Consider the following 26,780-nt stretch of genomic DNA (forward strand, 5'->3'; position numbering starts at 1 on the left):
CTTGGTCTCCCTTCTGCCCCTCCCAGGAGTATCTGTGCCCACTGCACCCCTCCAGCCACTCAACATCCACCTGCCCCTCCAGAAAGCTGCAGCCACCCCTTCCCAGGATAAATTACAGTGTTCAACTAGTCTGCACCTTCCATTCCCACATAAATAAAGATCTCCATTTTGAAAACTACAGTATTTCTGGAAAACAAAATCTGCAGCAGTGAACTGCCCAGGGAGTGGCTCTCCCTTTCAAAAATATGCTTTTAATTCACTATGAAATGCACACCACAGGACTTGAGACCCTCTGTTGTGTTCTCACTCTATCCAGAGGCACCACAAAGGAAAAAGGAGGGAGATCCTCCATTACCTTTGCTCTGACCCATGAAACCTCCCACAGGCACAGGTCAAGGACAACTCAGCACATTTCCACTCTCAGCAGGATCTGAGTACCTGCCCCTTCCTCCTAAAAGATTTCTTAACACTATAAAACCTGTGATCTTATTTCCTGCCCCTCAAACCACAATTTCCCTCAGATCCCATCAGTACACAATTCACTTCTTAACTCTAGTGTATTTAACCAGGGACTTCTGAGCACTAAGAGCTGAGTTAACCAGGGACTTCTGAGCACTAAGAGCTGAGTTAACCAGGGACTTCTGAGCACTAAGAGCTGAGTTAACCAGGGACTTCTGGATGGGGGAAATGCAAGTGTCAGAAGCAGGCTAATGGTTGGTTACCTGGAGTACTTACATGTTCCTTTAATACAAGCATCTGCATGCAGGATGACAGTTGCACTGCCAAAGAAATGTTTTATGTGTAACTAGTATTGCTCACATATCCCACTGACAAAGGGCAAAGTGATGGCCAACACATCTAAGAGATGTTCTCCACAGGACACAATGCATAACACAGTATCAGTCCACGAGTAACAGTGATCAGGGGAGGTGAAATACTCAGCCAAGTAACACTGAGGGCATCAGATGCCATAGTTTGCAATAAGTGTCTGATACTTCCTCTGTTTCTTAACAAGATGCCCCTGAACAAAGCAGCCTATGCTGCACAAAGCAAGATGGGCAAGAAATCCTAACTCACAGGCAAATGTCTCCACACAGCCATTAAGTTCCTAGAAAAATAAGATGGAAAGAGCAGAACTCTGGGATTTAAAAGAACGTGGTTTAATTTGAATTTGTTTTCCTTCCTTTCAGAATCCCAACCTAAGAGAGATTATGCCACTGAAGTGATTTTGGCCAATCAAGTTTCTTACTGGCATTTCACTACCTCTCAAATCTAAAATGCAAGAACCCTCCTAAAAGGCTAATACTGAGAACAATTTAACCAAAAACCCCCTAAACCCCAACAAAACAACCAAACATACTCTGTTTGCATCCTTTGGACTCTGGGTTTCTCTGCTATCAACACTAGAGAGCATCTCTGCCTCTAGCCTTGGCATCTACAGTTCAAGTGCCACATTTCCAGATTAAAGCTCAGCAGTGGTCTTAGCCTCCCATTTTATCTACCAGTCTTTCTAGGATTTGGTATCTGCTCACAAGCAGAGTCATGGGTACAGGGAAAAATCTAATGCTGTGCTAGTGCTGTACCCAGGGTAGTAACACTAAGAACATGTATGGGAAAATCTAACATGTATGAAGAGTAGTAATCAGCACACAAAAACATCCCTGTGAGGTAGGTAATCATCACACACCTTTAGAGATGGACAAACAGGCTAAGACATTTGATGACCATGGAAAGGACAGAGAGAGCATGTGGAAAGGAACTCAGGATTCTCAGTCTCTTGGCTCTACAATCATTCTTTTTGCCTCTTTCAGACTCATTGCTCTGCCTGTGACACTGCTACAATCCAAGACACCTCTGTAACGATAAGGGTTAACACCCACCCCCATCCCCACCCCACCCTAGGGGTGAATCCACACAGGCTAAGGCCAGGAGCAACCCTGTTCCTTCCCCAAATAAAGTCTCTCTGGCCCAGTCTCAGGTTGCAATTCTCTCGCAGTTTTCTCTGCAAACAAGTCGACCTCCAGTGCTGTGTGTGGGATGGGCAGATGTGACTAAGCCTTTTAGGAGGCTCATTTACACTGGCATTCTCTGATTTTCAGTATGTTTGTGTGTCCTAAGCTATAGCTGTCTGTACAGGGGAAGACATGGATGCAATCTGTTCTTCTTAACAGTACAAGGAACTCCTCTAGCAAGGTGCTGGGAAAGTGGAAGTTTAAAAAGAAACACAATCAAGACAGTGTTGCATACAACCCCGTTACCTTCTGGAACTGCCATTCTCCTCCATGGGAGGTGCTTTGTTCTCTAACAGTGGCTGATTAACAGGAATGCTCCTCACCTTACTTGGGACCAAGGACTTTAATGATATTCACAGGTAGATGGGATGTATGTCACCTGCCTCCTTAATGCAGAGGGTCCAACACACGCATTATTTCACAGCAAAGGAGAAAAGGGATCATTAGAAACAGCATCTTGGACAAGCATACAAAGAGGAAAATAAAAGCAGCCAAGCAGCAGATTTCTGGCAGAGTTGCCTCAGAGCTTCTGAACAAACCGCCACTGTTCTGTTCCATGACTGTCAGTGCATGGCATGGATTTTCCTAATTAGACTGCAGCAATCCGAGCCCCCTCCTCCCCACCTTCTGCCACCACAGAGGGGAAGGCTCACCACAGCAGCTGCCTCCGTGGCAGATCTCAAAGTCTGTTTATAAAAGGAAATGGAGAGACAGAGATGGACTGGTCCAGAGTTAAAACCCAGTATCATAATAATATTAATCAATAATCATAGTATTAACAGTAAGAACTGTGCAGCCTAGTGGATGTAGGCCCTGTACACTGCAGACATGTCGTTGTCTGATTGGTCCAATGCTTTTGCTCTTTTATAGACCTAGAGAAAAGAAATCAGAGAAGTATCAGTGCCTGCTCTTGTGCAAAGCCTTTCTGCAGCAGAAAAAAAAATTCTCTGCTGCACTGCATACAAGAGAACTGCACAGTATGTCAAGTAATGAGAACAGTGCACACCAGAATGCACCAGGTCCAGCCAAGGCCATCTGTGTTTACTGATCTGACGTTCTAAGGCCTTCTACAATCAAAACAAATCCAATTCCATCCTAGCCAGAATGTATTTTAGTTACTGTTCCCTTGTCTTAGAGATGATGTCATTCTTACATTTTTGCCTCTTCCTGACAAATGGCTCTACTGAAGAAATGCTGAGTAGCACATCTGAACAGCTCTTACCTCGTTGGCAGCAGCTGCCATGGGAGTCGGGTGGTTGACAGAATCGCCCAGTGCAATAGCTAATCTAAGATCCTTCTGTATGTATTTCAGGTAGAAATCAGGTTTAAAGTTTCCTTGCAAGATATCTGTCAATATGAATGCGTGCAAAAAATAAGCATGACAAAAGTAAACCAAGCCCATGCTGCAAGGGCATGCAATTCAACATCAAGCTTCCCTTTCCCATGCTGATCACCAGGAACACTGCTTTTAGCTCTTCTGTTTCTCTGCTCTCTATCTTCATCTGGCCACAGCACATACTATTGCCCAGCGACAAAGTGAGCTCACATTTCTAAGCAGCTTGCCCTCCATTTCATTTATTACCCTGCCCCAATAAAACCTTCACTGTGAACTCAAGTCTTAAGCAGGCTGTAGTTAATGCAGAACTTGGAGTGTATTCTCAGAAGCCCTGGCTACGAAAGGGAAGGAATGGAAGTCAGCTCTTCATTTCCAGAATGCTTAAAACACCCAGCATCCCAGGCTGATGAAGATGGAATGGTTATGGCCTCCCTTTTGCCATTATCTGAAATGCTGCTAGGCTGGGACAAATGTCCTATATGAAAAAAAAGGAATAGAAACAACGGAAGAGAACTTTACTTTGGCACTTCTGGTCCAGGAAGATGCTGGCAAGTTGTCCCTGATTGAGGATATCCAGAAGGGTCTGTTGGGACTGGCCAGTCACTTGAGCCAAAGTCAGTCCTTCTGCTATCGTTGCCATGAAGCTGCCTTGGACCATGTTCACAATCAGCATCATCTTGGCAGCATTGCCTACTTCACCTGAGAGTGAGACATACCATTGGCCATTCCTCCAGAAGAGACACAGCAGCCTTGCTCCCCCATCCCACACAGTACTAACACTACTGTACCCTCCATATCAAGCACTTGGCACCTCTCCCTTTCCCTGAAGGCTTCAGCAAACTTACCCATTTTCCAAGCACTCAAAAAGAAGAGAGAAATCATAACAAAGTATGACATAAAATACAAAGCAATGTGGATCCTCCAAAATGAACCAGCATTCAAAAAAGAAAACTTAGGCTGGAGTCTCTGAAATTGGCCAAGTTCCAGCAGAACAGGCCAGCTTCCCATACTGCCCAAGGAGACAAGACAGATGACACAGACCTCTCAGACTCCTTGCTGCAAGAAGAGGAGGCTCAGGGGAGACCTTATTGCTCTCTATGACTACCTGAAAAGAGGATGTAGCCAGGTGGGGGTTGGTCTCTTCTCCCGGGCAACCAGCACCAGAACAAGAGGACACAGTCTCAAGCCAGGGGAAGTTTAGGCTCGAGGTGAGGAGAAAGTTCTCCACAGAAAGAGTAATTGGCCACTGGAATGTGCTGCCCAGGGAGGTGGCAGAGACACCGTCCCTGGAGGTGTTCAAAAAGGGATTGGATGTGGAACTTCAAGCCATGGTTTGGTTGTCAGGAGGTGTTGGGTATTAGGTAATAGATTGGACTTGATCTCTGAGGTCTTTTCCAACCTGGCTGATTCTATGATTCTCTGAACTCCTAGTCCTTGCACTGTCTAGGAAACTGCTCTCAGGCCCTTTATGTTTTAATTACCTAGAAAAAAAGAGGTTTTCCCCATCGCCTGGAAACAGCTACTGCAGTCCTCATAGAGCCCCCTGTCGCCAGCCGCTAGGATCACAAGCATCCCGTCGTTGGACAGCTGCTGGTTTCCTGAGACTGGGGCTTCCAAAAAGCGACCGCCCCTCGACACTATCACCTGCAAAAAGAGTAGGGCTGGTTAATTGGGCGTGAACAGCAGGCACCAGTGCTGACTAGGCAGCACAGCAACAGCTTTGTTTAGGGGACTCCCGTCCCCAGAGACAGAATGTAAAAGCAGAACAATGATCGGAGGCTGGAGCACCTCCCCTGCGGTGACAGGCTGACAGAGTTTGGGCTCTTCAGCTTTGAGAAGAGAAGGCTCCAGGGAGACTTTAGAGCAGCCTTCCAGTACCTGAAGGGGCTACAGGAGAGCTGGGGAAGGACTTCTGACAAGGGCTTGTAGTGACAGGACAAGAGGCTTTGAGCTGAAGGGGGGAGATTTATATTGAAGATTAGGAAGACATTCTTTCCAGTGAGGGTGGTGAGACACTGGAACAGGTTGCTCAGGGAGGCTGTGGCTGCCCCTCTCTCCTTGAAGTGTTCAAGGCCAGGTTGAACGAGGCCTTAAGCAACCTGGTCGAAGGGCTGGGTGTCTCTGCCCACGGAGGATAGTTGGAACTGCATGATCTTTCAGGTCCCTTCCAACCCAAACCATCCTATGAACAAACAGCTCAGACATAAAAACATGAGAGAAAAGCACTGATGCTTCAATCCTGCAAAGGGTGCTCGAGACCAAAAGTTGCCTTCACATGCCAGCAGCCTTCACCCATCACTAGCAACCATGCTTTAAGAAGTCAGCTGAGGTGCTCTTGCCATGGCACACTGTGAAGGCCACAGAATCAGTGCCAGAGTTGTACATCTGAGGTAGGAATCTCAGAAGCTTGACTGTTACAGTATTTTCCCCAGAGGAAATGCCTGTGACAGATCTCTTCAGGCAGAGGATTACTAATATGCATCACTCATTGTCCAAATTCATGTCCCACTACTGCATCACCAGTATGTCTCCTTAAATCTTCACCAAAACTAGCTCCCTCTCCCCATGCAACACCACTGTCATTAGGACAAATGCTATCAGTCAAGGTGCCAAAGAGGAAATCACAGATAGCACATCAGAAAGAATCAGAACACCTCTACAGAAACCCTCTACAATAATATTTCTATTAAATGGAAGATGAAGGTGTTCTTGCTCCCCAGCCATAGCATTTAAAATAAGCAGATTTATCAATTTCAGGACACTTATTCATCCAGACAGCACCCTGTCCTTCAGTTTGCCACAGGACACATATCTGGCTGCAAATCCTTCTTAGGGATCAAAACTTGGCTGACTCTTGGCATTGGTGCCAGCTAATAGCCCTGCCAAACCTACAGGCTTTGCTGGTCAAGAGCTGACAGTTCACTCTGTCTTAATTGCCTGGAACTTGAGCATCTCCTGAAAGGAGCCCAGAAATCTCCAGAAGCATCTTTATAATAAACAGCTTACTGTCTGAAACCAGAAGTAGTGCAGTGCTGCTGCTGAATCACAGATGTTAGAAGTTCAGTTCAAAGTGATTACCTGGGCCAGCTCTGTCACTGTATCTGCATCCACAGTGGACATGTCCACGTAGCACTTCCCTGGGCGAATCCCTTGCAACACCCCGCTCGGACCCAGCACCAGCTGTGGGGAACAGAAGAGCGGTAAAGCAATAGGGTGTCTGCAGAGAAACTCCAACCCTGCAGGACAGCAGCTCAGGTGGCAGAATTCTAGAGGGCCATCAAACCCCACCCCTCAGGATTATTATTTTTCAAGAGCATGATTTTTGTTGGCACATTTATTTTGAAAGAGCTGCACTTGCCCAGCATCTACACTGACCCATGTCACCATGGTTAGCAGGGATCACAACTGGCATGCAATGTCTTGAAGTCTAGCTGGTGGAGGTAAAGTAAAGAGCTAATCCTTACATCCTTCGCTGCTTTTGGATCTGATACACAGGCAAAGGTGATGTCACAGGTGGAGACAACTTCAGCGGGGGTTCTTCCCAGCCTTGCCCCCTCCTGGATGAACAAATCACACTGCAAAAGTCACAAATTCAAATGTAAGACAAATCAAGTACAGAGCAAATGGGTCCCCTACACTTTGCTGCGACAAACTCAGCTGCTAGACCAAGCTTGAACGGAGTCAGGTGCATTAATGACACTGCAAGTGAGTTGCCTTCTGTTGTTTTGTTCACACACAAAAGGGGCTCTTCTGCAGATTTTTCTGAAATCCCAAGTGAAGAACTCCAAAAGAAAGACAGAGGAAAAGAGAATGCTTAGGTGAGAGAAGAGATTGAATGCTGTGAGTTTTGGGGGAGAGATGAGGGGGCAAAAACACCTGGTAAACAGAAATGGCAAAAGGTATTACTGGAAAGTAAACAGGAATATGCACAGCTGAGACTGAGAAGGGTGGCTTAGTGGGTTGCAGCTTCAGAATCCTAACTCTTTCTTACTCTATGCCCTCATACCACCCATCTTTTGCAGTTAAAAATCTTTTCATCCTTTTTAACAAAGGAACCACACTGCCTTTCTTGTCTCTGAACTTCCACAATATTATTACAGCACCATGTCTCCCCAAGTTACCTCCTTTTCTTTCTCCACTACAGAGAGTAACACTAGCTAGAACATAGGTTTAATGTAAGCTCCATTTTCACTTTGAATCTACCTATAAAACCCTTCTCACCCTGGTTTTATGACAGAGCAAGTTTTTAACAGAACCTTTGGTACTGCAGCATGAAGAGAGCAATGGATGTGTAGATGAAGCTGTGGTCAAGCACTGCATCTTCCCACACCGCTTCAAAGATCAGCACCCCCAGCACCTGCTCTTTTTGTCCAGCTCCATGACACAATGACTTGACCATTTACATCAGCAGCATTTACAGAGGCACTTCACATTGCATTCCTCAACACACATATAAGGTTGTGATTCTTCTGGCAACTCTCTCACATACAACATGGCAATGGGGTGGGGACTGCTACATAAAAGTGACCATACTAGGACAGACTACAGCTTCAGGTAGTCCAAAGTGGCTACCACTTTGGTATCCTCTCCCAGGCACCACTGCTTGGTGACTCCAGGCCTCCTTGTCGAGGAAGGGTGAAGTACCACCTGTACCTTAAGCTCGGGCTTACCTTCTCAGCAGTCCGGTTCCAGACGGTGACAGTGTGACCCATCTTTAGTAAGTTGGAGACAATGCCACTTCCCATCAAGCCAAGTCCAAGAAATCCTATCCTGAGGGGAAGAGACAAACAGTAATGCAACAAAAGGCACTTGGTGTCAGCTTCTCATGGTCCTGGAAATGATAAAAGAGCAAACCCTGGAGCATTACCAGGTGCAAAAGCCCCAGCCCACAACAAAACCAAACAGGCTTCATTTCAGCCACAGCTAGAAGGGGCAGCTACTGACCTTTAACAGCAAGCTGGTATTTGTTTTGCTTACCAAGCATTCCTAACCATTTCCTGAATAAAGTCTCCAGTCTGCTTCAAAAATCTACCTAAATATTAAACTCTGGGTGGTCTGGGTTTTTTTATCTTGTTGGTTGGTTTTTTTTGTGTTGTTTCCTCCCTCCCCACCTTGTTTGGAGGGGTTGGTTGGTTTTAAAATTGCTGCTCTTGTGCTTTCTGCTGCCAGCCACTGCCTTCCTGAAGGGAACATTCAGAGATCAGCAAGTGCTTCTCTTAATTAACCCTCTGATGTTTAAGCTAAGTCAGACGTATGACGACTTGCTTACGCTACTGAATGCCACATTACAATCCTGCCTTTAATAAATCCAGCAAGGACTACTGGGCTAAGCACCACACACACAGCAGAGATGCAGTCACCAGTCTACAGCTGCAGTTTTGAACAGAGGCAGGAAGGAAGAAACAGGCCAGGATAGGACAGCACAAGCGGGAACAACATGGTCCCAGATACGTGCTGCCTTCCCCCACGCCTCTCCCTCCTCCCCTCAAAGCTGGCAAGTTTTCCTTCCCCACTTCCAGAAAAAGACAACAACTTTCATCCCTACAGCTACTTGCAAGAGGAATTCGTTTGCAGTCGCTGCTGCAAGGATCTTATCCTACATCTGCAGTCAGCTTCACAGCGAACCCACAGCTCTAGTGGGAGACGGCGAAGGGCTCAATTACCGTCTGATGTAACTTCACCAGGAAACCTGCCTGCTAATTCCCCAGTCAGTTCTTCAGAATCAGCCACACTACAGATGCACTGTGGCTTTTGCAAGCCACCTGCCCTCTCCCAGCTAGCCAAGCTGCTTTTTTTGTTGGAGCAAACTAATTAAGACAGGTCAGAGCAAGTCTCCATAGGCTCCTTAAACAGGCCAAACAAGGTCCACCTATTTCGAAGGCTCCAAAACACAGAAGATATTCTTTCTCTCCCAACCCACCTCTGAGCCACGCTTTCCTGAGAGACTGTTTTACCTGAACAGCTTCATTGTTACTTTGGTGCCCCTGGAGTACAGCTGAGAACTGACATCCCATGAAAACGACCCCAACGGCAAACAGCAAGCTGTGGCCTGAGCTCAATTTGAACAGAGCGGAAGTTACAGAGTGAAACAGGAAGCTCAAGTTAGGCTTCTCTCACTCTAGAAAGGAGAAGGGGGGGGTGTTAGAAGAAACCAGAAAGCTCACATGCTACACAGCAAGGCTCTTGTGCTGGGAGAACACGCCTCCCTCTTCCTCTTGTCTTCTACGTGCTCAGAAGAATGACTAAATAACCCCAGCCAACTGCCAGGCACTACTGGAGAAAGATACCCTTTTATCTCCCTGCCTCACACAGCACTCAAACACTGCTGGCTCCATACTCTGCCCTACAGCAAAAGGGCAACTGCAGAAAAGTCCTGAATTGCAAATGTATCCAGATCAGGTCCTGCTCTGAATTCTCCTACTGCAGAGCCCCCGTTTTTAGCTGCCTCCCTTCCCCCCTGCCCCCCAAATCAGAATTTCACACAAGGACAGAGAAGATCTGTGGTTAGAGGGAAACGTTAGGTTTATTTATTCTCAGTGACAAGCTGGATAATGGCTGCATGTATGAGCTGGCAAGGAGAAAAAGGAAGGGAAAATGCTGAAGTGCGTTGGAGATCTTACTTTTTGTCTGTAGGTGTGATACTGCCATTGACTGCTGTGCTGTCTGCTGCCTGGATGGAGGTGGATCCTGTTTCCTGGGAGGGGGAGGAAGGGAGGGAAAAGGAAAAAAAAAAATACAGTGCACAGCTCTGAAGGAACTGCAAGTCCTCATGACAGTAGGGAAAAGCCATCAAAAGTAAGATCTGCCTTACCTCTTCACAAACTTTCAGCTTCTTTGTGATGGCTTGATAGCAGACAGTTGGCTGTATGGAGAAGACAAAGCATTCAAGGCAAGGACAGTGCCGATTTGCTCTGCTGAGCTAATTTGTCACATAGAAACAGGCACCTCACCTACCCACTACCATCTGCACAGCAGGAGAATTCTAAAGCATCCCTCAATGGGAGAAGATAAAAATCTATTCCAACATACCAAGCTCTTCCTTTCCCATCCTGCCCAAACAATTCAGCCTGTCTTATGACACAGCTACTACAAATTCCTTTCTGCAGTTCATGTAACAGGCTCCTCTGAAGGCAAGGACCCAGGGCCTTCCAAGCCTCACATTTGGCCCAAAGACAGCAGAACTCTAAAGCCTGCCGTGGAGCACCTTGCCTTGTCTCTGCTCAGTATGTCAATGCAACTGTGGAAGCAAAACCTCCTTGTTACCATGAGAAGGCACATGGCTTTCAACAAATGTTAAGGTGAAGACTGCTCCCTCCTATGCTGCTTTTATTGTGAGCTCATCTAGATCAAAACCGCTCATAATCCTTCTGGCTCTACCCAGATTCTCAGCTAGATGCAAATATTGTTTTCATTTAATTTGATCTCTCCTTTTCTTCCTGATGTTCACTGCTGAAGACAAAAAATCTTTCAAGGCTTCTGACTCTCAGGAATTTGCTATATTTCCCATGGAGCTTTTCTGGTGCTGGAAATTCTCCTGCCACGTTCACTTGACAAATTAACGCAGACGAAGGAACGAGTAGGACAACCAAAGACAAACAAGAGGGGTTTTAAACAGAAAAAAGAACTTTTCCTACCCCCTCAATGCTCAATCCACAGAATTTACTACAACAGAGCTGTCAAATCCTGCTGCTAGATAATTTTTAATTACTTCAACTGCTCATTGTACTCAGTGCTAAATCTCTTTAAACCTTACGGTTAGGAAGTAATTGACCTACCAAATTGCATGTGAGAATCTAATTGCTGCTAGCCCCTAAAGAACAGAATTTCACATCTCCTCATGCTTAATCTCAGCAAAGGGCAGGATGCCAACCTAGACATACCAGCAGCTAAGTGCTCACCTTCTCTGTCTGGCTCAGCAGGAAGTGATGAAAATGTGGATCGCTGTCCTTCACAGGCTACAAACAGAGAAAGTACAGGCTCAGAAACATTCCCAGAGTCACTGAGCAACCACAGCACAATTTCCTTGTTCTCTCAAGCGGCATGAGAATAGCTTAAGGTGGAAAATACAAAAGGTATCAGCTCTATAAAGCAGCCTGTTTCAGTTAAGCAGTTTGCATTGTGTGTCATTCACAAAACCAAAGGCATTCATGCCAAATTCCTCAGTTTTGGACATCTGTAGGAAAACTGAAGATTCTGAACAAGATTAAGAGATCTCACATCCTGCTCCTTCCAAGGGAATGAAAACATTTCCTTTCCACCTTTCAAGGAACTCCTTAGAAGAGTACTCTGAGAATTGGCTGGAGATTACACCTAGCACTGTCACATGCTAGGTAAATCCATATTAACAGCAACAAGGGCCACTGGCCCATATATCCCAGCTCCTCAGTGAGCACCACGTGTGCTAGCCCAGTCACATTGCTCTCACTCAGCTTCCCTGATCACTTATGTAGTGATGCACAAATCTGCAAGGTTTCAAAAAGGGAAACCAAATGGAACCACCCCATATCCGGCCAGGAAGAGACTATCCACATCAGCCTCTCCAGCTTTGGGAAGCCAGTCCCAGAAACACCTTTGGAACAAGAAGCTCAAAAAGGAGCGCAGCAAGTGTGAATCTGCAAACAGCTCCACAAGGACTGAACTCTCACTTCCCAGTGTACTGCTTAGGTGCTCAGGACCACAGAATCACAGAATGCTAGAGGTTGGAAGGGACCTCCAGAGATTGAGCCCAACCTCCCTGCCAAAAGCAGGGTCACCTAGGGTAGTCCACACAGGAATGCATCCAGGTGGGTTTTGAAAGTCTCCAGAGAAGGAAAGATGTTGTCTAGCTTTGTTACACTACACTTTGACCAAGTAAGAATGTTTTGTTTTGTTCCTACAGGAGGAAGAAATCTCACTGTTTTACAGCCCAGACAAAAGGTTCTATATTTGCTGCCACAAACTCAGTTCCTAGATCACACACATTAGAAAGTTTCTCACCTCACTGACGCTTGGTGGCCATTTAAATCCAGCCACTGTTCCAGTCATCACCCTCTTCACTGTACTTGACTCTGGAATTGTGAGGTCCTGAGGAGATACAAGGAGGATCAGAAAGAGCTTACAATCGGGCTCAGTGGCTGGCCACAGCATGTTGATCATATGAGCACACATACAGAGTTCTGAAAAGCACTACAAATGGCTTCCATTTCACACGTCTTTCCATGAAGCGTTCAGATTTAACACAGAGTATTATCAGCACAGGTGAGGTGAGTAAAACATGCCAACGAAGGAATTCAACCACAGTTATGGCTTTGGGAGAATCCATTCTTCAGATGTGAGAAGAATCACTGCACTTGTGTAATCATGCAACAGGCAGAGAAGCAATGAACACTTGATCCAGCATTTTCCTCTGGCGGATGCAGAAAGCTAAACACGAATGAGTGGAGATCAGCAGAGTCAGAGGTCTGAACTCTTCTAATCCTCCTTTGCCATAAAAAAAGTAGCCTACCTGTTAACAGAACCTTCAAAGCATGAGGCTGATAGCCACCTCTGCTCAAGTTTTCAGAATCCAGGAGACAGAAAGGGATGTGTGGACTGTCCCATCCACTCAACAGGCCCCGATTTGTAACGCCATGCTACCGCTTAATGCATCGCATTTTTACTGATCATTAAATCAAAAGTTATCTGCCCTAATCCCCCTAAAATATAGAATGTTAAAATAGGTCTTTATGCTGTAAGCCCCAGACATCTAGGGCCCTATGCTATTTGAGGAGAATATGCAGGACTTGCATGGCATGTTATTTTAGTGCAATGAAGGTTCAGAAATGGAATCACACTATCTCTTCTCCTAAACCGCTCCCTGAAAATGCACAATAGCTTGTTCTTCACACAGACCCACCAGAAAAGAGTTCTGTTTGTAACAAAACTAAAGACTCCTGGGGGCAGCTCTGATGAAATGATTTCATTTGTCAGCAGGGACACTTCAGATATCAGGCTCCAACTCCTAAAGTGTCCAGGGAGAGCCTTACACAGAATTTCTCTCCGGCTCCGATGCCTATGGAATCATGTCGGGCCTTTGAAAATATTCATGCAAGCTTACAAATCAGAGTATGTGAATGATCATGTAGGCCTACAGAGCATTCCCAGACAGAGCACACCTCAGCAACAACCAGGTCCTTGAATTTTGTACATCCTTATTCCTTGGAAAGCCAGAATTTGGACTCTGACTGGGCCAAAAATACCCCAAGCCCAACAAACCCAATCCCAACCCTGCAGTAATTCAGGACAATGACATAAATGTTTTCTACCCCAGGGCTAACAACTTGGGTGTATTATGAAAGCCAAGAAAGAAGAGGAAGAAAAGAGTTCTAGAATTATTTCACAGGCTGAGAATTAGTATTAAGGCAGCACTGGTATATTCCCATTGCAATTGATTTCCTTGTCAGTCCCTTACATTCCAGAAGCTATCAGGCTACTCTCCTGCATTAGCTTGCCTATTTTCATGGTCTGTGGCCAGACATTTATCACATAGCTGGCCACCTATTTGTGATAAACTCTTCAAAACTACTCCACCTGCAATTTGCCAGTAAAATAATCTCTGCTGCTACAATTAGCTCTCTCAAAAGCACCCTGATGCCCAGAGGTAGCTAATGCAGTAAAACCTAAGCACACCACGCGTCAGCACAGTCAGGATTCTCCCAGCCATTAGTTTTGATCAATTTTGAAATTAATCTAGCTCAAAGATACAGAAGTATTTTTCAAGTGGGCAAAAAAACCAACCAGGCTTGGTGGCTTGTTGTAACAGGAATGTGAAGATATGACATGCAAGACACTTTGAAAGGAGAAAGGATGTTGCTGGTGAAAGGTTTTCCTGCATCAGTCAAGTCACGAGTTCTGTGATTATTAGTAGGAATTCACAAATAGGAATCCACTCCTCCCCTCCTTCAACTCCCCCCCAAAAGCAGAAGCTGATGGGCTCTACTGGACAGCCTGACTAAACAGAAGCTGGCTCTAACAAAAAGCCAGTGTTTCCTTCAGAGCTAGTATCTGAGATGATGAGATTCATTTCACTGCATCAAGAAAGTTTGCTCTTCAACCCATGAAGGACAATCCATTCACAGCTTTGGAGACGAAGGACAACTGTCTTGACTTGCATCCTGAAGAACACTGGAAGCAAGTTTGTGAAGCACAGCATGATGTGATCCCTCTGAAGCACAGGTGAACAAGCAGGCTGAAGTCTCCCAATGGTCTTCAGGTGCAGTCTTGGATGGAGTATGGTCATTGAAATAATCCACTGAAATAATTATCCGTTTGGAAAGGAAGATCTGGCCCACAACAATGAGTTCCACAAGAAATAAAAAGGCCTGGATGAGGGTAAACAAAGCACTGGTGGCTATTATTGCCACCTCAATCTCCAGAAATAACAGGGAAGTAATGGGGATAAAATAATAATGTTCCAAGGCTGGACCTTTACAATGGATGATGGAAATACCCCAGAGATGCTGAATCCAATACGATGAATTCTTCTGGTGGATTCTCTAAGCTACAAGAATCTCTTCTTTAAGACCTAACCCTTCAGAATACCCCACCCTCTGTAAGCACTGAGAATGAAGCTGAGTGACCTCTAATTGCTCATCCAAAGTATGTCAGATAGAAGTCAGGAATCAGATGAAGACCCACACCTCTTCACTAATCCTGCCCACACCAACTGAGCTTGAGGAACGGCAAGATGAAAGGCGGAGTCTCACGATGCATCTCTCGGAGCCCTCTCAAGGATATGAACAGAGCCACTCGGAATAACTAGCTGGTAAAAACTACAGGAAGGAACAGCTTAAAAAAACCCTGCCACTGAACTGACTCTTCCTGCTGGCCTGCCAGTCAAGGTGCCAGTCAACCCTGGAGTCCATCTGCAGAGGGCACTGGCGGACATGCACGACACAAACCTTCTCATCCTTGGGCGGACGCCCCCGCTTTCGGGGGCTCTGATCCTGGGTTCTTTTCAAAGGCGACTTTGATCCTCTCTCTGATGAGACAGAAGAGCCCCTCTTTTTGCCTTCCCCTGTGCCCTTCTTCAACTTCCCTTCAGACAAACTGGCCTTGCGTTTCTCTTCTCCAGCAGACTGCTTGCCCCTCTCTTCGCTGGAGTTACGACGGTTCTTCTCTTCGCTGGAGTTATGGGAAGACGCCTGAGAGATTACAGAATACAAGACGGTAAGGAAAGAAGAGAAGAGCTGGAATGATTTTCATGCAAAACCAAGGATGGGAAGGACTGTGCTTGATTACTGTTGAGCAAACCAACAGCATGGTAACTTGAAAACTAGGTATTTGTTAGCCCTTTGAAGTCGGTGAGTGAAGTTCCTGGTTAGTTCTGCAAAAACAGGTCAGCTTCAGTAAGCAACTGACAGAAGACTTGCTGGGAGTGCCTGCACATATTATGTCCTTCCAACCTACCAAAGATTGCAACTCTAGCCCAAGATTTAAGACTTGATTTATCACATCATCATAAGCAGATCAATTAGCCTCTTCAGTTTCTCCATTAGTTTAACACCACTTTTTTTAACCACCAAACAAGACCGAATGGGGAAGAAGAAAGGGGGGGGGGGGGAACCCCAAAACACCCAAAGGGATGGAAACAAACCACCCCTCAGCTTGCCAGAGGCAACAAACTCCTTTCACATCTGACCATCATTCATGCCAAGATTTGTTTTGATGCACAAAGAGCCCACTCACCTGGTCCTTGCCTTTGTTTTTTCTAAGAAACTCCTCTACAGCATCCACAGCTTGCTGGAAGCGCTTACCCTTATTAATCTTTATCATTTCCTCTTTGTGAGGGTGATAAGGCTTCAGCTGCTCCACTTTGATCCAAGCACTAGAAATAAACAAAAGAAGTTTTCAGTTCTAGTCTCCAAACAGCAACTTTTTCAAGCACCCCTCCTTTAGAAACACACAGACACACTCATTTTTTTCTCCAGGGCAACCGGTGATAGCAGCCCACACTCACTTCTTTGTACAGTCAGAAGGGCTGCAATTGCTGCAGTCACTGGGAACTGCCACTTTTACTTGGGTTTCTGTCTCAAGTTTTATATCCTCTCATGCTAAGCAGTGCTCTGCTCTAAGCATTATTCATATTATTTGCCAGCAAGATGGCTTTTGGATGTGATCAGAGGCGCTTGTTTAACACAAAGGCAGCTGAGTGACTGCTTCTGTATCACCAGGAGGAACACCCACGATCAGATGGCTCTGCACAAGGTAGCAAATAACACGAACCTGTTGAGAGGCTGTTGAAAGCAGAGGCCACACAACAGCCCTAAGCCATGGATCCCTTGTTCAAACACACTGTGCACACACAAGTGCCTACAAAAACTGGAGAAACCCAGAATTCTGCAGCTCACAGCACGGCCAACCACGAACAGTGAACACCAACACCACAGCCCCTTGCTGATTTCTGACATACCTTGAGGTTCTGCACAAAAACACTGGGGTTTTTTTTGAGGAAAAAAAAAGAACTATTTTCTTCTCTGTTGATATTTTAAGACAGAGTGGTACTGGGGCAGAGTTAATACTCTGATTGCAGCTCTACGAGTTCAAATGACTTCCCTCTTTCCACTGCTGCTAATTAGGAGTTCTTGACATTTCCCAAATGGCTGAGTGATCAAACACAAGGTGACAACTCCATTTTCCTTCAGGTTGACAAACTTTCACCACCCCTTCACTGCAGTTCAGGGGAATGCCTTTGCTTTCAAAACAACTTGTGACTCTCACAGAGATCAGACCACCTTCCTCTCTCCCCAGATTCAAGCCCAGGCTTATCAGACACACTGCTACAAAGCCACTTCCATCCTACTGAAAATAGGCCTGCAAAGGTTTGGGCAAAGCTTTTCCTGGGCCAGTAAGGCCAAGAGTGCTTCTTAGCAGACAGCATCCCAGCACACAGTAAAACCAAGCTGATTTTCTCTGGTCCCAAAAGGTCTTTATGCTACAAACACTGACTAGCCATGATCATAGGTTTTAAATGCTCTCCAGTGCAGTCCAGCTCCTGCATGCAGGTGAAGTGGTTTCACTGCTGCCTTATCAAACACTGTGAGCATGATACAGCTGCACTGAACATAAAGGTAATAACAGTAATGCTTTGCTGGGCCTCACTCATCCTCTCCTCACAAAGCAGTAAAGCCCAGGAAACTCTTTCAGACATCACTGGCATCAGCCATTGTTTGGAATCAGGAATCAACTTGCTTCAAGTAGACTGAAATTTCTGGGTCACATCTGGAGAGATGACACCTCCTGCATCTGACACCATCTCCCACAGCAGCCTCCTGCAGAAACTGGCTGCTCATGACTTGGATGGGTGGATGCTTCTCTGCATTAAAAACTGGTTGATAGCCAAGCCCAAAGAGGAGTGGGGAATGGCGTTAAAGCCACTTGGTGGCCAGTCACCAGTGGGGTTCCCCAGGCCTTAGTATTTGGGCCAGCTCTGTTTAACATCTTTATCAGTGACCTGGGTGAGGAGCTCAAGGCACCCTCAGGAAGTCTGCAGATGACACTAAATTGGGTGGGAGTGAGTGCTGATCTGCTTAGGGCCAGGAAGGCTCTGCAAAAGGATTTGGACTGGCTGGCTGGTTGGGCTGAGGACAATGGAATGAGGTTCAACAAGATCAGGTCCTGTCCTTGGGTCACAACCACCCCATGAACACTCCAGGCTGGGAGCAGAGTGCCTGGCAACTGGCCCGTAGAGAAAGACCTGGGGGTGCTGGATGACAGCAGCTGAACATGACCCAGCATGTGCCCAGGTGGCCAAGAAGGCCACCAGCATCCTGGCCTGGATCAGCAATAGTGTGGCCAGCAGGAGCAGGGTAGTGATTCTTCACCTGTCCTGGGCAATGGTGAGGCCACACCTCAGTTTTGGGCTCCTCACTCCAAGAAGGACATTGAGGGGCTGGAGTGTGTCCAGGGAAGGGCAACAAAGCTGGTGAAGGGTCTGGAGAACAGGGCTGGTGAGGAGCAGCTGAGGGACCTGGGGTTGTTTAATCTGGAGAAGTGCAGGCTGAGAGGAGACACAAACTAAAAAGGGAAACACAGTCAGGGTTAAACCTCAGGGTTAAAAACAAAATAAAAATTGGTCTATTCCATTCTGGTTTATTCTTTCTGTCACCTACCTGGACAACCTTCTGTAAGATAGGACCATGCTTTTTGACACCAGATGTCCATGAAGCATTTGCATGCAATGTTTCAAACACTTGAAAACAAAACAGCTTTCCAGCAAACAACTGACTTCATGTGCACACACAACATCTCCCTCTATTAAGCAATAACTTCAAAGCCAATGAAGGCAAATATTTAGACAAGAGGCCTGCAGAATGCAACATATAAAAGGAGCCACTATTTCTGTCCTGACTCAGCAATGAATTAATGCCCTGGCAAAGCACACGTTACTGAACTGTCATATTTAAGATGAAATTGCATTCATGCACAGAGTCATCTGGTACTGTTGTAATGTAGATACAAGTGCAAAGATGTGAAAGAGATACATGCTGGTAATGGGTTCCTCTGCTCAGTTCTCCTCACCCTTCCCCACCCTCTCAAAACCACTGCTCATGCAAAAGCCATGTTATACTCAGGAACAGTAATCAAAACTCAGAATACCTGTAAAGCAGAGGCAAGTGCAAATGGGAGCTGGAGCTGCATGGAAAGCAGTGGCACAGAAGAGACAGAACCAGGCATACAAGATTCAGACCCATCACACCAGCTCAGCACAGGCCTTAACCCCCAACTTTCTATCCACTCTCCTCCAGCACAAAGGTACCAACTCCTAATGACAAATTGGAGAAACTATGGCAGAGGAATAGCCACAAATACTTTCTGCAAGCCTTACAGTTGGAGTGCCACTGTTTCCCATCCCTATCTCCAAACTTCTGTTACTAAAGCCTTGGGAAAATGTCATGAAGCTTTACACTGTAGCAGTTGAGATGCCCACATTAAATCCCAACATAACCAATTCTGAAAGGCTAAGAAGAATTGCTTGGCTATTTACAAGCCCTGTGTGTGAGAGCACAAAATAGATAAATCAAGATGAGTTTCCTGATGTGGAAAGGGAAGCTCATGATTTTCATCAGTGAAACAAACTTGAATGGCTGCACTCTGCAATTTGACATGTCAGCTTGTTAGTGGGGAAAGAGCCCACCACACAGCCAGAATAAACATCCATGCAGCTAAAAGGAGGGGATCTGCAAAGTATTTACACATCCAAAGATATCAGTAAGAGGTGGAAAACTGTTTGACTGTTCAGCTCTGGCACTCTGTCTGCAGCTCTTAACAAGGTTCCAGCTGGCTCTGTTATACAGCAGTCTGGCTACAGCAACAGAGCTCTGCACAGGATAATTTGCCTAAGTGAGAAACACCAGCAATGGAAGCTAACCCTCTCTGACAGTTTAACCTACACCCCCTGGCTCCAAGAGTAGCACCTCCAACACCTGGTTAACTTTAAGCAAGTGCTTCCTAAGGTCAGGACCTTTAGGGTGATTTTGGAAAGACTACATCCAGAAATTTCTCTCTCTGAAGGCCAGGGAAAACAGCAGCAGAAGACTGGGTGTCTGCATCCCAGCAGGATACTGAGGATGGGAAGGCAATGAGTACTCTGCTAAATCACTGGGCCTGGTGGCCAACAGGCTGCAGATTATTAGAATCTTGGATTGCAAACTTCCTCTATTTCCCCCTTACTATTTCAAGTCAGGAAGTGGCCTTTGACCCCACCTCATTTAGTAAGAGTGTTTAGTTTGGTAATTCCTGATACTTCAAAAAGGTTCTATGAGTAAGAAAGGACTGCTTCAGCTTCCTATTCAGCCTTTGATACAAGCCACTTCCAAGCTCAGTTAGCTGCTACCAAATGTCTGAAAGAGGGGAAGAGGGTGGGGTGGGAGGTGACTGTGTCACATACCTCTGACAACTGCATTTCCCTGACATGTGGTGAAATGATACCTGAAGAGCAATGATTCTCTTAGTGTTGCCAGTGCCATGCTGGATTTCCAAGCAGGCCATGAAATGTAAGAATATTTTGAACTGGTCACTGCAGCATCACACTGGTGTGGGAAGTATTACTATTCAAGTCACAGCTATTCAGGATTACTATCCAGTTCCTAAACTAGTCAGCATTTAATACACAAACAAAGCCCAGCTATATGCTACATCAAAACCACTTCCAAACCTATCAGTCTATTCTCATTTAACCCTTCACTCAGCTCAAATCCATACACATCAGTTAGTACTTGCAAGCAGGTTTCTCCTTTATCTTTGGTATGGCAAACTGGAGCCACATAAGTCACAAGGAAGCTACCAAGTTTGAACCAGGGCATTTCTGGCCACAGCAGTCACCTGGGAATCCTCAGAAGGAAACAAAGCCATCAAGTCTGAGACTGCCCACCCATTTACAATCTGCCTGGCAATGACCCTCAGCAGTTTGTGAGAGGGATTCTGTCCACCAACTAGCACCAGCTGCACCTCACACACAGCTCAGACAGGCAAACAGCTCCTATCCCTCTCCTTACCTATTACTGTCAAGGTTTAACAGGAGAGCTGTAAAAATGTATCAGTGGCAATGTCACCTTACAAACCTGAACGTGGCAGCAACATGCACCAGAGTATGAGTGTGAATAAGTACACTCATCACCCCATGGAGCAGTCAGTGATGGAGCTCTGCATCCTGCTCTTCACGCTGCTCATTACGCAAAGCGGTGACACTTGGGCCGGTATCGATTGCCACTTACTGCTTACACACAGCTAGAGAAAACAAATATCTGCAAAACACTGGTGTACTTGCACAAAATAAGTACAGGGATTTTCCTCTTCAAGCTCACATGAAGTGAGATCAGGTAAGTTTCTCCTGATATGGTTTGCTGACTGTGCTCAAAGATAGGATTTTCTCAGCACAGCTCCAGCCCGCACGCTCTTTAAGCCAAGTGGGACAGAGCAGGCACACCAGCTTCTCTCTTGTCTGTCCAACAGTATGATTTTTAAAAGAAGAACAAAGGGGACAGTATGTATTCAGATTTAATTTTCAGGTAGGGTATGCCAGTCAAAGTGAGCAAATTTCTAAATCAGCATCATCTAGCAGGAAGTTACTAAAGGTCACAAGCTGGAGATGGGAGGGGGAGACACGACAACCACCACACTGTGGTTGCTACTTTGCCAGACAAGAGGATGTTTGCAAGCCACAGCTCTAAAATCATGTCATAAACCCTGATTATTTTGCAGCTCTGAACAATCATTTGCAATCATGCTGCTAATCTCAGCTACAGTAATCCAGACATATGACCCCTGGTCCCAAACTTGAATCAAAAACAGCTCTGTATTCGGTAATGCGAAATACAAGAATGGAGAACAATCAATCAGAACAGAGACAGGGAATCTCCTCCACGTTCAGAACTTGATTAGCTCAAATAAACACATCCAACCACCAAAACCCCCACTCTCTGCCCTCAAAGCAACCTTCACCTGCCTTATATTACTAGTGACTCAACACATGTCCCCACTGATACGCAACATTCACTTCTACCCCATCAAGTTCAGACTTCAGTTCTCAGTGGAAAATCATTTTAAAGCATTCAGCAAACACCAAACATTATTTAGCAGTCAAAAAAATAATTTTCCTTAAGAAACATCCATGGCTCCTGCTCTTTTTTTTTTAACCCAAAATGATTCTCAGTCTTCTACAGAGATTTGTCATCATCTCCCTTATTGCAAGACTTAATGCAAAAACTGAAGACAAGCACTGCAAAATTATTTCCAGTTTCACGAGAGTTCTCAGGTTTGGTTGTGGTTTGTTTGTTTAGGTTGTTGGGTTTGTGTTTTGTTTTGTTTCCTCCCCCTCAGTGTGTAATTATCTAAGACAACTATGATTTTGTGCATGTGTTTGGAATCAATAAATTCTGCCTTACAAAAAGGTAGTCTGCAACAGTCTTACTAGCTTTCCTCTCCTGTAGAGACTTCCCAAAGCAGAGCAAGAATATTTTCAGTCCCCAGGTAAGACAGTATATTCTTACAAATGGCAAGTATTCATCTGCTTTGTTCTTCTGGCAGAAGAAGAGAATCACAGAATGTATCTGGCTGGAAAAGACCTCCATAATCATCCAGTCCAACCCTCAACCCAGCACTGAAGGGTCAACACTAAGACTGCACAACCTGGTTGTGACCCCGGTGCAAAACCCAGCACTTGGCCTTGTTGAGCTTCATACAATTAGCCTTGGCCCATGGGTCTAACCTGTCCAGGTCCCATAGCAAAGCTTCCCTACCCTCTAGCAGATCAACACAGCCACCCAGCTTGCTGTCATCTGCAAACTTTCTGGGGCTGCACTCAATCCCCTCATCCAGATCACTGATGAACAAATGGATACTCTCAGCTGTACCTTTCTCATACATGGTTACACGCTAAAGTCTAACCCTGTCACATCACGCCTACCCTCCTAAAAATGGAAAGCCACCAAGAACTTTCTATCACAGTGGTAACTAAAATGCTGACATGAGTATCTAAGTCTTTACATACTTCACACACACACTAGTGGCTGTGGCATACAATAATAGTTGACTTTTCTCGTGCGCAGATCAAGGCCAACCCTTTGCAGAGCTACCCTGCAAACACTTTGCCCACGTGAGACTCAGACTACAGGGCACAGTACTTTCACCAGGTGAAAAGAAGCAGGTACATACTGATCTTCTGTTCCAAAAAACTTCACAAAGAAGCACTTTTTCCCACGAGGTTTCTTCAGATCTTTAGGTGGATTCACAATCTGAAGGTGATCAGAAGGGAAAGTTAAAATGCACATGGTGAAAATTCTCACTCAGCCATTTTACTGTCATGCATTACAGCTCCTCAGACATTAGCCTTTGGGGTTTCAATCTGAGTAGGAAGCAAACCTGCATGTTGTCAAGTCTTTCACATAACTGCATAAACTGTGTGTTTCCTTAGCCATGGGTATGCTGCAGCAGAGTGATACAAACTCCAGTGACACATCACTGCATTCTTAGTGAGGCTTCCTTCTTTTGTCAACTTAGAAAGCCAAATGGCATGAATGACAGTTTGTTCAACTGGATAACTTTCCAAGTTTACACTTGTGTCTCAGAATAGATATCAGTAGAGACAAAAGTTGTCTTTCAGTTAGCCAGGTGACCCCTGGAAGACTGTAGGGAAGCTTAGACTGAACTTGATCCAATGACCAAATGTTTCTGGTTGTTTGCCACATGGATGCTTTTGCAGTCATCTCAGCATCTTTAGTCCTCCTACCTACACCCAAATTAAGACCAAAGTTCTTGCAGAGAAGAAGAGACAATAAAAATGGCAGAGTTAGTTTTAATTTTTCAAATCTTTTTGGTCTTACATCAGACAAAACCAACCAAACCAGAGGAGAAAATGTTAACTATTCTGTACCCCAAGAGTTATTACTCAAAAACTATAGCACAGAAACAGGATCTTGAGAGGCCAAATTATTTATTTTCATTACTCAACAAAGTGCATTTAACCCATTTATTATGGGAAGAAAGAAACCTGTCCTGCAGAAAGTGATAGGGATTGAGTAACTAAATCTGGGAAACACAATCAGTTCCAGACTTGGATGAACTGTTCTCTGTTGCTTTTAATTTCATCTGAACTAACAGCTGTTAGTGACAGGCTAAACTTTTCAGATCACAGGGGCTGACAGCTTAGATGTGCTGCATTATAAAACAACAACAACACAACAAATCCAAAAGAAACAAACCAAAACAAGACTCCCACAAGAAAGAGAAGAAAAGCAAGACAACCACAAAAAACCAACAACAACCCCCCCCAACAACAACAAAAATCCAATGCAAACCAAATAACCCAACCCAAACAAAAACAAACAACCAAACCAAAACTATAAAAGCAGCAATAATAATAAAAGCCCCAAATCAAGCCCCAAAACTCACCTTTCCTGGCCATGGAGGATACCGTCCCAACTTCCCCCTGGAGGAAAAAACAAACATATGAAGTATTAGGTATGAGAAGCAGAGAAAAAAATAACCATCCCACATCTACCTCTTTGCATCATGTCTTACTTTTCATATTATGAAGAGTTACAGCCTCACAGTCAAAACCTACCATGAAGGGCAAGACGTGCGGCTGACACCCAAGCACTGGATATCTGCACCTAAACTAAGCCTCTAAGCAATCTGTTTGAACTTGCTGGAGATCAGAATTTAAATGGGCAGAGCACTGGAAGATCCAGTGCTGTTGTAATTATTACTCTTGTAAGAGTGGATATTCTCTCATGAGGAACTGAAAAATACTGATGCAGGCAATCGAACCAAAGTTCATGTTGATAACGTGTATCCAACCGGGCAGGGAGCGCAGCAGCCACTGATTTCCACCTCTGAGAGCTGAAATTCTTATTAGTTCTCAGAGGGAAGCACTAACAGTGAGATCCCCTGAAGAGGAATTCCATTACCACGTCCTTCAGGTGCTCACTGCCACAGTAAGACGCACTAAAGATACAGCAGAGCCATAATGAAGACAGGAAAGTTTATTTCCTACACTTGCAAACATTTCCTAATGGAAAACTACACAAAGCTAATTCTTCATAGAGGAGGAAAAGTCACCTCAGCAAGGTAGCTTTGTTATTATCTTACCCTTGTCACTTACCTGGCCTGCAGTATTCTCATAAAACCTTATCAGTCTTGCAAGAGGCTGGCAAAGAACCTGTGGAACCTGCCAGCTCCTGAACAAAAAACCTCTCAGGAAGTGGCACTGCAGCCCCTCCCGAGATGGCAGCACTACAGAGCCGGTTTCAGATGCAATGGCCAGGCAGGAGCACTGCCAGGCGCTGTAACCGTGACCGTGTCTCATACTTGAAGTTCCATTCTTTTACTAAACAAGACATTTATCACAGCCCTTCACATGTTGCTGTCTCACTGCTACAGTTCTTCTGCGACGGCTCTAGAGATAGTACCTGTTTAGGCTGTCATGTTCAAAGCTAAAGCAGGACGATCTGCATTCTAACCACGAGAGTTTCTTATTTGGGGGGGGAATGCTAAAAGGAACCAACCTTTACTTACTTTACTCGATAAACTAGACAAATTTACAGCACTGTCAGTTTTTCAGACGAGAAACTGCAGTTGTCACAAGCCCGAAGCACGTGCTGCTTATTATCTGGGATATAAATACAAACGCATGCATTTGCGTGCCGGGGATGAGCTCTTTCTTGCAAGGTCTGGCAGGACCCTAGCCTATCAAGTACAGCAGCGCCTATGCACTTAAAACAATCGGTGCTTACAGGGCTCGATGCAATGTCCTCAGTTCTCCCGATCAGGAAATACCAAATCACGGCTCTCAGCCTATCTGAGGGTAAAACTAGAGTGACAAGGGGAAATGGCTTCTGTGAGCTTCAACAGGGACATCCCAGCCTGCACAAACACGCTGTGCTCCCGGACTGCCGTATTGCTTCATTAAAGCACTGTCAAGACATAGCATCGTTGCTTTCCCTAAACACCTACTAACTTACTTATGTCAGTTCTCAACTCTTCTGGGAGGAGACCGTGCTTCCAACCTCAAGGATCGCCCCTGTCCCGCTCCCCTCATTCCCTCCATCTTACAGAGTTTATTTTATGCGCCGCCTCCTGATAGCCTCCGGTGCCGGCCCGGCTGAAAGCCAGACCTGCCTCCCCATTGCCCACTCCAGACCAGATCTGTGGCCCTTCACTGCTTCCTGCCGCCGCCCCTTGCCCCTTCTGACATCGCCCCCGAGAGACAACGGCGGCGAGACCCTCTGCCAGGGCCGCGGCCCCGCTGCCGCCTGCCCTGCTAAGATCCTCTCTGGCCGCAGCCGCACCTAAAGTCCCCTACGACTGTGGGGTGACAGCGCCCGGCCTGTCTCGGCTGCCGCCGCGCCACGCTCCCCCGGGTCGGGCACGGGCCGGGCACAGCCCCGCCGTCGCCCCGCCTGCGCCTTCGCCACCACAGGCGGAGCCTCAACCTCGTTCCGCAAGAAGCGTATGCCCCACCCGTCCACCGCCGGTTGGCGAGCGCCCGCCGCCGCCCACCTCTGCCCCGCCGCTGCCCGACCTGCACTGCCACTCACCACACCAGGTCTCCGAGCCTCAGACTCACGGCCGCCATCTTACCGACAGAGCCCCCAGCCACACCGCGCACAGCCTGCCGGGACAGGACAGCACCCACTGCGGGGGGAGGAGGCAGCGGCGACGGGGATTGGGCAGCCCCCGTCACGTGGTCGGGTGGGCTGTCACCGGCCGCTCCCCCGAGGCGTGACTGGAACGGCGGCGCTGATTGGTCACGCGGGTACCGTGATGGCGTCAGGCCCACGCGGGGCGGTGCAGGGGGCGCTGCCCGGCCCCGGGAGGCTTCCGACGGCTCGGCTCTGCCCGCGGGCGGCTCAGGAGCTGTCAAACAGAACTTTGTGCTCAGCACGTGGGGGTGAGTGGTGACCCGGGGGTTGCCG

At 46.2% G+C, this 26,780-nt stretch overlaps 1 protein-coding gene across 2 annotated transcripts; it reads right to left on the bottom strand.

Moving 5' to 3' along the window:
• Nucleotides 1-538: 538 nt before the first annotated feature.
• On the bottom strand, nucleotides 539-26,490 carry GLYR1 (glyoxylate reductase 1 homolog). 2 transcript variants are annotated; one of them, XM_009900522.2, is made up of 16 exons: nucleotides 26,403-26,490; nucleotides 24,256-24,292; nucleotides 23,020-23,099; nucleotides 16,054-16,192; nucleotides 15,267-15,509; nucleotides 12,325-12,411; nucleotides 11,247-11,303; nucleotides 10,160-10,210; nucleotides 9,969-10,042; nucleotides 8,019-8,118; nucleotides 6,813-6,923; nucleotides 6,427-6,528; nucleotides 4,830-4,992; nucleotides 3,868-4,047; nucleotides 3,235-3,359; nucleotides 539-2,884 (listed from the first exon to the last, which is right to left on the bottom strand). In XM_009900522.2, the coding sequence occupies exons 1-16, from the start codon at nucleotides 26,438-26,440 to the stop codon at nucleotides 2,810-2,812; spliced, it is 1,662 nt and encodes a 553-aa protein (XP_009898824.2). In that variant the 5' UTR covers nucleotides 26,441-26,490; the 3' UTR covers nucleotides 539-2,809. The 2 variants fall into 2 exon arrangements, with proteins under 2 accessions (XP_009898824.2, XP_054036472.1); XM_054180497.1 differs by lacking the exon at nucleotides 15,267-15,509.
• Nucleotides 26,491-26,780: the final 290 nt, after the last annotated feature.

Source organism: Dryobates pubescens, chromosome 4 (assembly GCF_014839835.1).
Source record: "Dryobates pubescens isolate bDryPub1 chromosome 4, bDryPub1.pri, whole genome shotgun sequence".
Classification (NCBI taxonomy): domain Eukaryota; kingdom Metazoa; phylum Chordata; class Aves; order Piciformes; family Picidae; genus Dryobates; species Dryobates pubescens.